Source organism: Poecilia reticulata, chromosome 11 (assembly GCF_904066995.2).
Source record: "Poecilia reticulata chromosome 11, P_reticulata-male-v2, whole genome shotgun sequence".
Classification (NCBI taxonomy): domain Eukaryota; kingdom Metazoa; phylum Chordata; class Actinopteri; order Cyprinodontiformes; family Poeciliidae; genus Poecilia; species Poecilia reticulata.
Window position 1 is genome coordinate 16,177,087 of NC_088840.1, and position 15,601 is coordinate 16,192,687.

Below are 15,601 nucleotides of genomic sequence, written 5' to 3' on the forward strand. Positions count from 1 at the left end.
TGATTATATTATATTATATTATATTATATTATATTATATTATATTATATTGCTTGCCACAGGTTCTTTAAAATATGTAATTATCCTCCATTTCATTAAAGTTTGCATCCAGTTTAAAAGCAAATATGAGAGTTATGTCTCAAATATGGCATTTTCTTATCTAGAATTTATATAAAAATGAAAGAGGAATTTCCATCAGGAAACAGGGGTTGGTTGACAACAAAAATTATAAGAAACTGTTACTATTGAACCTGTTTTTGGATATTGTTTTGATGGACAAACTAGACTGTGAAACGGTAAAAAAGCTGTTAGTGAGAAATAAACTCTTTAATTGACCAACACAGCTGTGGACTTACTGATTTTCACAGAAGCTTTCTTTGGTAAAGTGGTGCGTGTGTGTAGCAACACCTTCCATTCAGGGCCTCAAACATTTTAAGGCAACGCACAGTTTTATTTGTATCGCCAGTCAAACACAAAGTAATTCAATTTGCTTTCCAGGTTTTGCCTTTATGCATGTATTGAACAGTTATAGTGCAGGTATAAGTATATTCATCTAAGCAACTTTGACTGAGTTAAGTACAAACTGAGTTAATCTTAAACTCTCTGGTTGCATTAACCATGGTACTAATTTTAAACAATGCTTTTATGTTAGCTCACCACTTCCACTTTCATCTGGGAATATGGCGATCTTATTTGCAGTTTCAGTGTAGTAATAATAACCACAAAGGGATACATTTTCAGTGCTGCACAGTGGCGCAGTTGGTAGAGCTGTTGCCTTGCAGCAAGAAGGTTCTGGGTTCGATTCCCGGCCCCGGTCTCTCTGCATGGAGTTTGCATGTTCTCCCTGTGCATGCGTGGGTTTACTCCGGGTACTCCGGTTTCCTCCCACAGTCCAAAAACATGACTGTCAGGTTAACTGGCCTCTCCAAATTGTCCCTAGGTGTGTGTGCATGGTTGTTTGTCTTGTGTGTCTCTGTGTTGCCCTGCGACAGACTGGCGACCTGTCCTCTCGCCTGGAACGTTAGCTGGAGATAGGCACCAGCACCTCTCGACCCCACTAAGGGACAAGGGTGTAAAGAAAATGGATGGATGGATGGATACATTTTCAAGGAATAAACTCTTGAACATACTGGGAATCAGTGTGGAGGGTACGCTGCCATTTACTCTGTGACTAATGGTCTGGACTCCAGTCCATCATGATGGGGAATGGAAGTAAATACAGGGAAGAGGGGAATATATTTTATTGATTTTCAAACTGTGACAATGGCTGAAAACAGTAGCTGCTTCTCCAGAGCCCTGCGCTCATTGGTGATAAAAAAGCATTTTATACAACTCAATCCTGACCAAGCTCATTTGACCTGTCAGTACACATATACAGTGAAAGCATCCAGAAACATCAACTTCCAGTTACTTCCCCATCATGAGGAAGAACAGTTTATTGGTAATTGTTTAGGGATTGCTTGCTTTTAAGCATTGTGTTTCTTGACAAAGTCTATATTAAGAGACAGAACAAGAATCAAAAGCAGAACCAGTACATTGCCATTAACACTTTGATTACTAATGCCAGCATTGGGCATCAGGGTATTAAGTAGATATGTGGTGCTTGACAGATCTAGCAATTACCTCACCTAAAACTTAACTCCTAATAATTAAAACAACAGCAAAACAGCTCCTTCACTAACCTGACCCACATTTCAGATCCGTATAGTACCAGTTTCTCCCCTCTTTTTCCCATTTTTTTAATTACCAAATGCAACAGGAAAAGTTTTGTTTCTCCATCAGAAACTGAAAACTTAGATGCTCTGAATTAGAAGAAGTAAACACCTACTTCTTAACAGCGGCTAAAATTGGAGGCTGACACTTGACCGTAAGTGACGTGTCTCATAGCCCGTTTGTGAGAAGTGTCTCGTGAAAGGCAACGTCATCACCCGATACAAAAATACATCTGCCTGCGACAGAGAATGATTCATTTAGCCGAACACTTGACCGTTTTATTTGTATCACCAGTCAAACACAAAGTAATTCAATTTGCTTTCCAGGTTTTGCGTTTATGCATGTATTGATCAGTTATAGTGCAGGTATAAGTTTATTCATCTAAGCAACATTGACTGAGTTAAGTACAAACCGAACCTTTGAAGACATCTACGCTGGGTGAGACTGAGATCCTTCCATGTCATCTGCGACTCTTCACACCTCAACAACAGACTGTCACAGGCCTCTAGGTCAGGCATCCCGGCAGTCTCATGAAGGGCCTTCTTTTATTGCCATTTCTCTAACACTCAGGTTGAAATTTAATAAAAGCAGGTTGGTAACATTTTATTATTGGTGCTGTGACTTGAACAGACTGATAATTTTCTATTATGGTATTTAATGTATTAGCAGTTAAAATATGAATACTTAAATGATGATTTAAAAAAAAAAAAGGTGGAACACAAGCACAAAAAATCTGAAATAAACATTGTTTTCCTTTTCTTTTTCTAAATCTAACGATGTTCGGTATGCAGTTGTATTCAGTCCCATTTAAATCAGCTGCAACCAACTTCGCTTAGATGTAAGCTAATTAATTATTAAATAGAAAACCTGTCTGCATATTAATTTCAGCATAAATACAACAAATCTGTGAAGGCATTTGATGTATGTTAGAGAACATTAGTGAACAAGCAGCATTATACAAATCACAGCATACGGGTTAAGGTTAATGGTCAGTAGAAGACTAAAGCAGGGTTGGTTATAAAAACATATCCCAAGCTTTAATAGCTCATGGAGAATTGCTCCACCCATCACCCAAAACTGCAATAAGCGTGGCACAACTGTGAACCTACCAAGACATGACAGCCGAAGTGACAGGCTAAGAAAGCACTAATCAGAGAAGCAGGTAAGAGCCATATATTAACTTTAGAGGAAGTGCAGAAGTCTATTGTTCAGGTGGGAAAGTCTGTTGACAAAACAAATTTGTCAAACTCTCCATAAATATTATAAAAGGGAACTATTGCATGAGAGTTGGTATTTTCAGAGGCTTTCTATCCAATCTGACTGGACTTAAGCTATAAGCTGAAAAGTAGCAGCATTTATTTTTTATGTCTAGATGTGCAGGTCTGGCAGAGACATGACACCAAAAGACCTGCAGTTTTATTTAGATATTTTCTCGGAGGGGACCAACCTTTTAGCTTTTTATTTATAGAAAAAATAAAGATAAAAATTTAGTGACCTTCTATTTTCATTATGCACAACTTTCTGTTGTTCTATCATATACAAATCCCAATCAGGTGTGTGGTTGTAATGCAGCAAAAATATTATGAAAATCCATGCGACAGATGTACTTTACAAGATAAAAAGAAATTACTAACGATAAAAGAAGTGCTTAATTTTTACATGTCAAAATGTATTTGTTATTTTCAACCAGTTAATGTCTTTTTGTTTGTTTGTTTTTCAGCATCAACTAGAGCATTCTGCGGCCAAGTGCAAAAAAAATCAGATATGTGCAGCGGAAGCAGGTTACTTGACGAACAAGAACAAGGAGAAGCATGTCTTATGTTGAGCCTGCTTTGCTTTAAGGTTGGATACACTTGATTCCAGGATTTAGTTCCACGTGGAATTTCACATCCACATAATCCTAAATGGAATTAAGAGTCTAAATCTCAGCTGGTTGCTCATTTCTCTAGCTTACATGTTTAATGACTTCTGAGCACATCTGAGGAGATTTTTTTCTTATTTCCAAGGATCAAACAAAACAGCAAATTAGTAGAAAGTTGTGTCATGTTTTGACAGTGTATGTTTGTTGTTTGGCCCTATAGCAAACATCCAAATTTAGTACAGTTTAATTACCGCTGGGACAACGTAGACGTGTGTTTTAAACACATGCCACTGCTTGCTAAGGCCTCACTGCTGGAAATTATAGATAAGCAGTCAGCAGCTTTTGTGACAAATAATTAAAAATCTAATATCAATGACCACTTTCTTGCAGGGGAAATCCCCTAATAAAAATAAAATTGTATTGAGATGAGATAAACAGCATAAAAGGAATTGTGAGGGCTTTTCTTTTTCTTTTTTTTACTAGTCAGTTTTCACAACAGGGTGTCTCAAAAGTGAGAATCCAATGATTTAAAAATAAAACCTAAATTTACAGCTTAATTATTAACTTGATATTTCAATTCCAGAGTTAAATTAATAAAGTCAAGCACAAAGGCTTTTAGGCTCTAATTGATTGGCAGATAAAATCATAAGGGAAGGTGAGGGCTATCGTGTATCATGAATGATTTTAATTCTGGTTATTGTGTTTCTCACAGAAGGAACTCAATAAAATGATTCCATAATTAAGGGCGACCCACAGCGGCACTGATTGAGCCCAGGGAAACGTGTGCCACGAAAGGGCCGCAACCTGTTGTTGTGGGTCATTTATTTTCCTCTAATGGCTTTGACTGGGAAAAACAAACCAGCAGAAATTAGATTTTTTTTTCCCCCTCTCTCTCTCTGTTCGCTTGTAGCTGTAAGCAACATGCACCTTTAAAAAGTGTCTATGAGTACAACTTTTAAACTTTAAATAAAAAAAAAAGCATATTGTCTGATTAATTTACACTTCTATACATGATGTTTTGTGATAAAAAAAATCAGTTTAACAGAATAATTTGGATCATCTCACATCATAACCAAGTTTTAAAAGATTGTTTTGGGGTCTTTTTGGAACTGCTATGATGACGTTAAAGCTTGTGAAATATAAAGCAAACAGTCAGCTATCACTATAATGGTGTTACTTCCCATGATTAAGGTAATCCACCAAAACATATCATGCAAAGGAATCCAAAACTGTTAAACCAGGTTTCAGTGTTGCTCAGACATTAATTAACTAAAACAGAGAGCACTTTTCCTACCTTGTTCTGAAGTTAGCAGGGTGGGGGTGTCCATCGTACAAGGACAGGAAGTCGTATTCTTCTTCTATGGCAAATGACAAGAAGATGAGCTGGATTCTACTTCCTTCCTCCCCAACAATAACCCAGGTGCAGTTTGCTCCATTGGGGTAGCCGTAGGGGAAACCAGGCGATTCTATACTGCCATTTCGTCCTTTCAGTGTACCCCCACAGGTGTAGATGAAGCCTGTGAATAAAAAGAGAGAACACTTATTATTAAATACTCATAATGAATTACGCCAAGCTTACGTGTTCACAGACTTAACGGCAACACACAACTGCGGTGTCTTTTTGAGCCTGCTCTGTTGACTTGTATCCAATCGGACACATGGAAATACCAACGGCTGAAGTTCTGCAATCTCTTTTGTCTTAGCACTGCGAGGCAAATCCAATGGTTGTTGAATGTGCTTATTGATTGACCGTGACACTCCTACTTTATGTCCCCATTTGAATGAGATTTAGTTTTAGATCTACTTGTTTTTTTCTCCATGATAGAGGTGCTGGAAAAGTTCTTGGAAAGTTGATCAATTGCTGTTGCACTTCCATAATAAATGGGTCATTGGCAACTACTTTGCAATAGTGATTCCAATGTACATGTAATGTAAAAGTAACGAGGACTGATGAGTTAGATGAATGCCCTCATCTGCACATCTTCAAATACTGCCTATACAATTTTCATATGGAGACATTGAAAAACGAATTAGAAAGTCAAAGCATGAATAACACTAAGTGGGTCAATGTTATACTTCTGTATGAAACATTAATGGAACGCATTTAGAAAAGCTTTACCCAAGACACAACTTTCCCTTAGCTTCTTAAAGTTTAGCTCCCCACATATCTGAAAGTAAGAGATGCTGCCTGCAACAAAAATCGTTCCAGGGGAAGGATTTGTTTTAGTGCATCACCAACACATGCTGGTAGTCTGATTGAGCATAGGATTCTGAAACCCCATTCCTAGAGCTGGCTGGGAGCCGTCACCACTGAGCCACTGAGCTTTTCCAGCTTTCTTTAAAAGTGAAATCTAAAACTAACCCAAGCTAAGTCTAGGCCTCGCCCTGTTCGCCTCTGGGAAATAGAAACCTGACTATTCCTTTGCTATTGCTAATGGAGCAGCCTACTGACGTGAAAACATGCAGCATGAAAACATCAAAATGTCAATGAAACTGGAGATGTGTGTCAATTACAATATTCCACCCTTATCTAAAAACATTAAAAGAAAATGTTATTTCAAATATACCTTTTCCTGCATGGTGATATTCTGCAGAACATCATGAAGTTATTTTACCACCTCACCTCACACGTCACAATCACTGCCATCCCAGATACTTAAAATCATATTTATAAAAAAATTATTTGTGTCCAGAAGTCTCCCAAGAAATCAAAATTAGTTTTCTGGTTGTAATGTATCAAAAGTATCAACACTTTTTGTGATGCACTAAATTAAATGTGAGGTTTTTCTTTTGGATCACTTTGTGTTACATAGCCAACTAAATGCTTAAATTGTAAGCTGATTTCCTTTATATTAGGCTTATTATTTGTTCACTTTTATATGAACAATCTTTTAAACAATCGCACAGGTGCAAGATGAAAACTTTGTTCACCAGGGAAGATTGTCCAGTGTTTTGTTTTTTTTACAACATTGTATTGATTCCTGATGAATAAACTCTTCAGTTCCTGCACAGCAATGCGGAGTCACATAGGAGAAAGCTTCAGGAAGGGGAATCTGTGGAGCTGGAAGGGATTTAGTGTATTTCTGTTCAAGGACAAAATGGTACACAGCTACAAAGTGCTAAATATTTTTGCACTTAGCTTCTATAGCTGTATCATACTTTATGTATGTTCACAATCGAATTTAGCTCAAAATCACGGGTGTCACCAGAAACTGAACAAAGCCAAAAACTTTGGAAAATTATTTGCAACAGGGTCTTTTGGTGCCATCCTACCTTTAAATGGTTGTGTTTAATTGATAATTGCTCTTAGTGTGTACTTTAAGCCCTTGAATGTCTAAGCCCTAATTGATCTCCTCTGAGTGCAAAGCTCAAATCAGGATGATCATCCCCTTGCCTTTCATGTTTATGAGGCTCATTATTTACCCTGGCAGCTGGGGCCACAGGGACAGCAGGGCGATCGCTCTGGATGCTTTTCAAACCAATTATCCAAGACGGAAACCAAACCAAAAACCTACATGTTTATATAAGTACATGCGTGTGTGTGTGTGTGTGTCTTTGTCTAACTTGTCCAAGTAAACGATTTCAGAATAATCACAGGAACAAGTAATGGCCAATAGCAGCCTGTGCAGCAATTAAAGGCTGATTCCTTTACAATCAATTAAATATAGGATATAAAGACCAAGATTACACATTTTAGGTAAGTACACCTTTAAAATAACAACCTTGCTTCTATCTATGCTGCCTGCTCATTTCTAAAAGGAGTCTTTCAAAAGTATTTCTATCCCTTAAATTTGTTCACATTTGTTATGTTGCAACCACAAATTTCTATGTATTTCATTTGGAATTTACCTTAAAAGTAATGCAATATAGCAGAATTGTGAATTGTGAAAAGGAAAGCATACATGGTTTTCTAAATTCTTTGCAAACCCAAATTTGATATTTGCATTATTATTCAATCATTCCAAGTCAATCCATTCTAGAAGAACCCATCTTTTCAATTAGAGAAACAGTCGTTGATTTTCTTTGCACAAAAGCCTAGGCTCACATTAAATGGAGAGCATTTGTGAACTTTTTGTCTTTGTATCTCTGGTTGCATGCTTTAGATTGATTTTCCTCTGGAAGGTAAAACAACCTAAAATATTTGGAGTCTCAAGGTTTTTGTAGCTTTTATCTTTTGTTTTCTTCCAGTATTGCCTTGAACTATGTTCCCTGCATCATCACACCAACTGAGTCTTCCAGGAAGTCTTATATTCTATTCCTGTAAAATGAGAGCATTCAGCTTTCAGAACGTAAGTCCTCTGGAGAATGCCAAACATAAACCTTAACAAAGCAGACAAGATCATTTTAAGCATTTGCTTTCCTTTTAACCAACTTTTCAGTGATTCACATTGGCAACATTATGAAAACCTTTTAAAGCTCAGAAATCCGCCCGGTTCTCTACGGCTTCCAGTGAAAATACAGTATTACGACATTGGACTCTACGAAAGGAGGAGAGAACATGAGGTTCCTCCCCGTTCATCACCATGCAAGAATGAAAGATTGATTGGAGGTTCATAACTCACAGGGATGGAGGTGAAAGTGTGTTAGTGAGGGGAAATGGGAAGGGTCAGTTGGATAAAAAGGGAAGGATCTGAAAGGATTGTAAAAAGGAAAAGAGGAGACTTCTAATTATGCTGACTACCAGACTGAAACTGACAGCCCTTCTACAAACACACACACACAAAAACGCACAAAAAACCCATGCACTTGAACACACATATTCACACACACAGTTCCACACAGGTACGCACCAATGGACAGACAAACATTGACATGCAGGCAGATTACGACGAACATGCTCACATATTCATGGATTAGTCACAGAGATTATTTAATATGCTGGCCCTTAAAACCTATTACTCATTCCATCATTTGTTTTGACCCTAATTCCCTCCACCCTCTTCCTCTTCCACCCAAACACACACAAATCAAAGCAGATAGGAATAGAGATTTTAATCTGGGTGAATTTCTGTGAATCATATGCTTATCAAGTAGGTGGAGATTTTCGATTTTCCAAAGGCAATTGGTTTCACCAGGTTTTGTTTATGTGCATCAAAGTACACATAGTATTTGTAAATAACGAGAAACCCTGAACATTTTTAAAGTTCCTTCATTTGCTGAACAATGTGTTGCTTCATGATTCTATCACTGCATAAGTGATGAATAACATTTAAATATGTGGTGATACTCTGCAAACGACCTAATGAACGTGCATTCATCACAAAGCGCTGTATCTTTAAGATGAGACACGGCAATTTGGATGGACCATTTCTGGTCCGAGAGGAATGTTTCCTCCCATTCTTTTTGAAGGCTAGTGGGTCAATACTTGAATCTATAAGTTTTGGGAGCATCGCTGCCTCTCTTCACAAACAAAACAGATAACGTCATACGTGAACTAATATGGCTTGTGTCTGTAATTGTACAATGAATTTTGGGTGGGAATACATTGGAAGCAAGGTCTTTCAGCTCTGAAGACTTTAACACAGACACTCATTTGCAAACAGTAAAAGATTTGTGCTAGGACTCGGGTAGATCCCAGGTGTGAATACATGCACTGGTGCTAATGAGGAACAGGGTTTAGCTGGAAAAGAGCATGCGTGCTCAGCAAAAACCTCCTCGGATAAAAGGAGCTTAGAGACAAAGAAGAAAATCTGCTGCGTGAATTGAGTGGATTTAATGAACTCTTGGTCTGCAATACATATAAGCTTGATCTCTTTCCTCAAAGTAATATTGCATATTGGATGTCTTCACCATTACACCAAGGAAGATTAACAAAGGGCTTACACTGGCACATGCCCTTTTTAAGACCAGACCAGCTCTCTTTTTTAGATAAATATGACATTGTGCTTTTATAAATTGGCATGAGTTGCGATTTGAATAGTAGACGAGAAGCTCAATGTGCAACGAGAGCTTTCTCTGGAGATGCATGGACCTCGTCTCACAGTCCAAAAAACAAAAGTCAAAGGTGCAGCAGTTGCTCTGAATTGCCAAAGAATGTGCCAGTCACCATTAGGCCACGCAGAGTGTAACCCGGTTTTTCAGCATCAAAAAGTATCGAGCTCTCTTAGCACCGCACAGATCTTAAAATGGCTGCACTTGGCTCGGGAAACTCTTAATGATGATGAATTCCTTGACGTTGGTTTTTGAAAATAATTATGTTTAAGCCTCTTATAAGCTGGACTCGCATTTCAGAGCTTTGTTGGCACAAACATTAAATCAGCAAATCACATGTTGGTGCGAGAGGAGTTAGTCTGAGCCTTTCTGGCTCAGTGATGTACTGAAACTTTTCTTGCCCCACCATCTCTTGGGCTCACAGAGAATAATAAAAAAAAACAAAAAAAAAACAGAGAAAATATTTCAGGAGCAGAAGTGTTTCGGACAAAAATGCTTGTTGATGTCAGAGGAGTGTGTCCAAGCTGGTTTGAGATGATACAGAGGGAAAAAGTAGCTCAAACAAACACTGTTTGCAACCAAGAAATCAGAAAATCATTTCCGAACACAAAACAAGTCAATAATTGAAGCAGGTGGGATATAGCAGTCGAAGCCCACACTGACAGCCCCTCCTGTCAGCTAAGAAAAGGAAACTTGGGCTACAACTCATACAAGCACCAAAATTTAACAATAACAGATTAGAAAAAATGTTGTCTATTAAAATGAGCTTCAATTTCAACTGCTATAGAAAAGCGAGCAGGGACAGAACAAGACACAAAGAACACAGAAGCATAGATCTTTCTTGTATCAATGGTTCAGGTAGTTGTTGGCTAGAGTACCCGTGTTTGTGTGTTAGCCTGGATAGAAAATAGACCATCACAAATGTCACAAATCATTTTAGAGGAGACCTATTATGCTTTCTTGACAAAGTCAGGGTAGGTCCATACAACCTTTTTTTTTATATAATAGTGACATAATAATTGGGAGGTTTTTGAAATGGTTTGTTTTCCAGACACCAAAAAACAACATATTCCAACAAAATGACTGGAAGCAGTAAGGACCCAAATGGAAGTATAAAACTGAGCAAGAAAGACAATTTTGCCTAAGTTGCCTTTAAACTGTTGTCCTTTAGACAGCAGCTGTATTTCAATGGTCTCAGGTCAACAGAGTAAGTGTTGGAACCACATTATCAATACCATAAATGTCAAGTCAACACGTTTACTGTTTGATGCCATTATGACTGAAATTCCCGAGGAACGTTTCCCACATCTATAACATTATCATTATTATTTTACAGTTCTATGTTTCCAATGCTGCACAGTGCAGTTGGTAGAGCTGTTGCCTTGCAGAAAGAATGTCCTGAGTTTGATTCCCGGCCGGGGGTCTTTCTGCATGGAGTTTGCATGTTCTCCCTGTGCATTCGTGGGTTCTCTCCGGGTTCTCCGGCTTCCTCCCACAGTCCAAAAAAATGGTTGTTCATCCTGTCTGTCTACATGTGGACTGGCGACCTGTCCAGGTTGTACCCCGCTCTGTTGTCAGCCGGAGAAAGGGACCAGCACCCCTGTCGACCCCAATGAGATAAGGGTGTAAGGAGAGAGATGGATGGATGGATGGATGGATGGATGGATGGATGGATGGATGGATGGATGGATGGATGGATGGATGGATGGATGGATGGATGGATGGATGGATGGATGGATGGATGGATGGATGGATGGATGGATGGATGGATGGATGGATGGATGGATGGATGGATGTCTCCACTGCCATATTTCTACATGGCATGTGTGTCACTAAAAGTTATTGTGCTCTTAAAACCAAAAAAGGGGCCCAATCTTGTGAAATTGATACATACATTTATCAGTCGAGCTTCAAACAGACAGCTGTCTAATGGCTGCTGCTTGACATATTAATCATAAATTACAAATCCTTAAAAATAACATTTTAAATAATTTGAGTCTAGCTACAAAAATGCCTTTCATACTCCTCCCTCTGAATTCTGCTGTGAACTATGACCATCAATCTTTAAAAGATGGACTCACAGAGTCCCCCGACATATCATTTAAGTGACAAGATTGCTTTGATCCATATAGCCATTTTCACATGGTGCAGACTTGTGGAAGAATAAACAGTTAAATTACCCCATTCTTCACCGGGATGGGACCAGAGTTACACTCAAGGTTGCTGGGGTTCCCCATTTTCTGGTTGGGCGACTGGCAATGTCTGCATTAGGTGCATGCGTGAGTGACTGTACACATCCTGTTTAGCGTTAAGAATATCATCACATGGTAACATGAGTTTTTTCCTATAGTAATAATGATTTCATATTTGAGAGAAATGCTTTGAGTTCTTTCTCTCTTTAATTTGCTTTCTCTTATTTCCATTCCCCTCTCTCTCTTTCCGTTTCCATTTCAGTATTAGGAGATTTGCTTAAATGCATACTCCATCTCACTGACTCACATTAATAAATAAAAAATGGCGGTCCCCGATGGAGCAGGTTCACCATTCAAATCACTGCAAAGAGGGAAATAATCCAGTCAGCATTCAGATCAAACAGCAGTCAAGATACAATTTGAAATATGCTGTGTTTATGGGGCTATAGTTATGCAGTGTCGGATAATTTTACTGAGTTGTATGTAGATAGTGGACACAATCAAAGGACAGTATAACAGAAGAAGGGGTCAGTAACAGAGATAATCGAAAATAAAGAAAAAGGTAGCTGAATAAAGAGCAGAGTGGCAGAGGAAGACCAGGAGAGCAAAGAAAGAGAGATAGTAAAGGCAAAGATCCAATGGAGAGAGACAGCAAGAGAGAGTAAGCATGTTTGAAACGTCCCATTGGTTCCTGCTGTCAGGAGTACTTGTCAGCCAAGAATTAGACTGCTCCACGCTGCCAGTGACTGACAGTTGGCCCGCGGTCTAGACTATACCCTGGAGTGGTTGAGGCTAAATAAGGGAAATGCCTAGAGAGAAACAGAGAGAACACACCGGGCTGAAAATCAATTTATAACACTGTCAGTCAGAGGTGGGTGGGGCAGTGATGGGATGGAGATAAGGAGCCAGAGAACGAGAACAAAGAGTGAGACAGGGGGACACACATGAAAGGAAAAGACAAAGACAGGGGTTTTTGAAAAACAGTAAACAAATGGGACTGATTGAGAGGGAAGAACAGAGGGGAGTCTTGTTGTTTTCTGGGAGTCAGAGAGAAAAAGAGGGTACATGGGGTAGGAACACAGGCCTGACTTGGCTAAAAACATGAATGCAAGGTACACCAATGTACCTTGCATTGGGAAAAATATACAACAGTTATGTTAAATTCACATGCATATGGAAATAAAAATGTTCAGACACCAAATTTCACGTTGAAGGCTATGAGTACATGCAGTAACTCCTGAAAATGGTCTACTGTACAAAGATGTCTTTCCAAAGAAGTCTCATGAAGTTGCTCTCATGTGTTGAAAATATCCAACAAAGCCAAAGAAAAACAACGGTTTATTTTCTGGCCATGGTGAAATGAGGTGGGGCCTCATTCTTTTGTTCTGCGTTTCTGTAAAGTGTTTCACTCCCTCTTTCACGGTGCCTTGCTGAAGTGTTGCATTTTTGACACATTTTGTCATGTTATGTTACAACCACAAATCGTTGGTGTTTTTTTTATTGAGATTCAATTTTATAGGCCATAAAGAATTAACATAGTTATAATGTGGAAGAACAGAAAGGTGTCAGACCTTTGCATACCATCACAAATCTAAAAAATAGTGCATCATTCATTGGCGTTCAAACAGCAGTTTTAGTGAAAAGACTTCTGATACTAGCCAGGTCAAACTAGAAGCTAGAAGTTTTCCCGACTTCTGTTTCGCAAAATGTCTGTGTTTTGATCTTGCCACATAGATCAAATTTTCTCAAGTCTTTGCGACAACAATCAATCATCCCATCAACTCTTTCCTGTTCCAGGTAAAACAAAAAAGCAAAAAAAAAAGAACATGAGCTCCTTTTTTATTCATACACATCAGTGTCAACAATTTACTTTCAAATTACGAAAAGCTGATCGTATTTTGCTATTTTAATTACTGTACATTTAAAATACTGTATTGCTGAATACTCCGCTTACCATCCTTTGGTTTAGAAGATATTTATTAAACAAAAATGTCTCCAAGTGTAAACACTAATAAATTATTTAATAAACAGATTCAAATGAAACAAATTTAGTGCTTCTCTATGTGAACAAAAAAAAGAATTACAAACAAATTCCACTGATTGAAAATCAATAATTTTAAGGCTTTGCTTGGGTCCTTGAGGAGCTCTGTCCATATTTTAAAACAAAATGTATAATTCTCTTATTTGACAAACATATAGCTTTTTGAATTACTTGCACTGCATTTTTCTTTTAACATATTGCAGTATTAATTTTTGCATTTTTATCAAATGACTCTGATGTTCAAAACTAGTTAAAGATCACTTGTTATCACTCATGTTTGTACTTCTATTTGAGTCTCTGCTCCTTCCAGAGACATTCCAACCGCTAAAAAAATATCCAGATGTTTCTTAGCAATAAGTAAATGTTTTGAAGTTTCAAAAAAAACTCCTGATTATTAAGTCACAATCGGCAGGCATTGCCTAGCAAGCCCAGGTGAATCCAGCCATCAGTGGGAAAAGTAATTTTGCAAATCTGTAACAAACAGTGCACATCTACAGATCCAGAAGAAGCTCAAAATAGGCAGAATTGACCAGGTGAAATCTTATCTGAGAAAGATTTTGTTCTAAAGCTGTAATGACTTTCTCTAACTTATTCAAGAAACCATAAAATGTCTCATTTAAAGAAGAAAACAAAAGCTATTGTCTACAACCTCTATGACTGAGAATGCAAAACAGTTTAAATGTGAAACAAATGGTTAAAATTGCTTTTAGAATTCCAGAAGGAAATCTCTTCTGTATTTTCTTTCAATAAAAGAAAATCAATCTCTGTATCTATTCAACCAAGCTTTCAGCGATTTAAACACAAATGTGTTTAAATTAAATGAAAGCCATCAGCATTTCTTACTTTTGGGAACTTGTAGAAACATAGATTTACTGAGGCCATTTAAAATTCTGAAGGGTTTTCATGCCCTACAAAATACCTCTCTTGGTAAGTGCTATAAATAATAACACACCATCTCACTTCACTGTTATTCCAGGCTTGATGCTGTTCTACCTTAATGTAGAATGTTCTTAATGTACTACCTTAATGCATTTTCATTTTAAATGTGATTAGCCTCTCGAAAGAAAAAGAAAACCACCCTCTCTGTTCCTTCAGTGATCTTTTCAGGAATCCAGTGATGATTGTTGATAGTATGTATTGTGAGAGCTAACAAAAAACAGACAGAAGATCTCTTCCATCCAAGATGCTGCTTTTTCATAAGTTTCAAGATGACCTATTCCAATTTCAGAGACAGTTTTTAATATGTTTTATGTTTGGAAGCTTGATTAAAATCTATAAATCCCAGCATTATAAGTAATACATTTTCAATTTACTTTACCCGTATTTTATTAAATTATAACAATGACTGTCCAGTACTCCTTACTAAAATGTAAAATGTAGCAGGGTCCGGAACAGATGCACAAGCAGACATACAGATAAACAATTGTGTACATGCACACTTTGACCCAACGGCTGATTAAAGTGGCACTTAAACTATCATGCATGTATTTGGATTATGAGAGGAAGAAGCAATTTAATGCACAAAGAAACTCAGAGCAGAGAGACCCTACTTAAGGATTTGAACTCAGCACCTTCTTGCTGCTAGGCAACAGTGCCAACAGCAGCACCACTATGCAAAAGGAAAAAAATACTTTTGTGACATCACTATAGAAAAAAACAAACAAAAATACTAATAAATGTTTTCAAGAGCTGTTGCAAACTGTCCATTTCTCACCCCTCATGCAAACGCTGATAAACAAAATCCCTCACAAAAGCGATCTTAACTCTTCATTTTTAAATTTAAACAAAATCCTATCTTGATATAAAGGTATGTGGTGAAATAAGATGGGAGACTTCGGTTTTAGATTTAACTTTTACATTTAGT

The 15,601-nt window shown here is 37.8% G+C and overlaps 1 protein-coding gene across 9 annotated transcripts in view; it reads right to left on the bottom strand.

Annotated features, from left to right (window-relative positions):
- LOC103472465 (CUB and sushi domain-containing protein 3-like) overlaps positions 1 to 15,601 on the bottom strand; it is a 393,820-nt gene that overhangs the window by 300,176 nt on the left and 78,043 nt on the right. For all 9 annotated transcript variants that reach the window (XR_014089825.1, XM_081612755.1, XM_017307525.2 and 6 more), the window contains one exon: positions 4,868 to 5,090. Coding sequence is in view for 8 of the 9 variants with exons in the window: in XM_081612755.1 (XP_081468881.1) it covers positions 4,868 to 5,090 (223 nt within the window). In the remaining variant the exon portion in view is untranslated. The remainder of the gene's footprint in view (positions 1 to 4,867; positions 5,091 to 15,601) is intronic.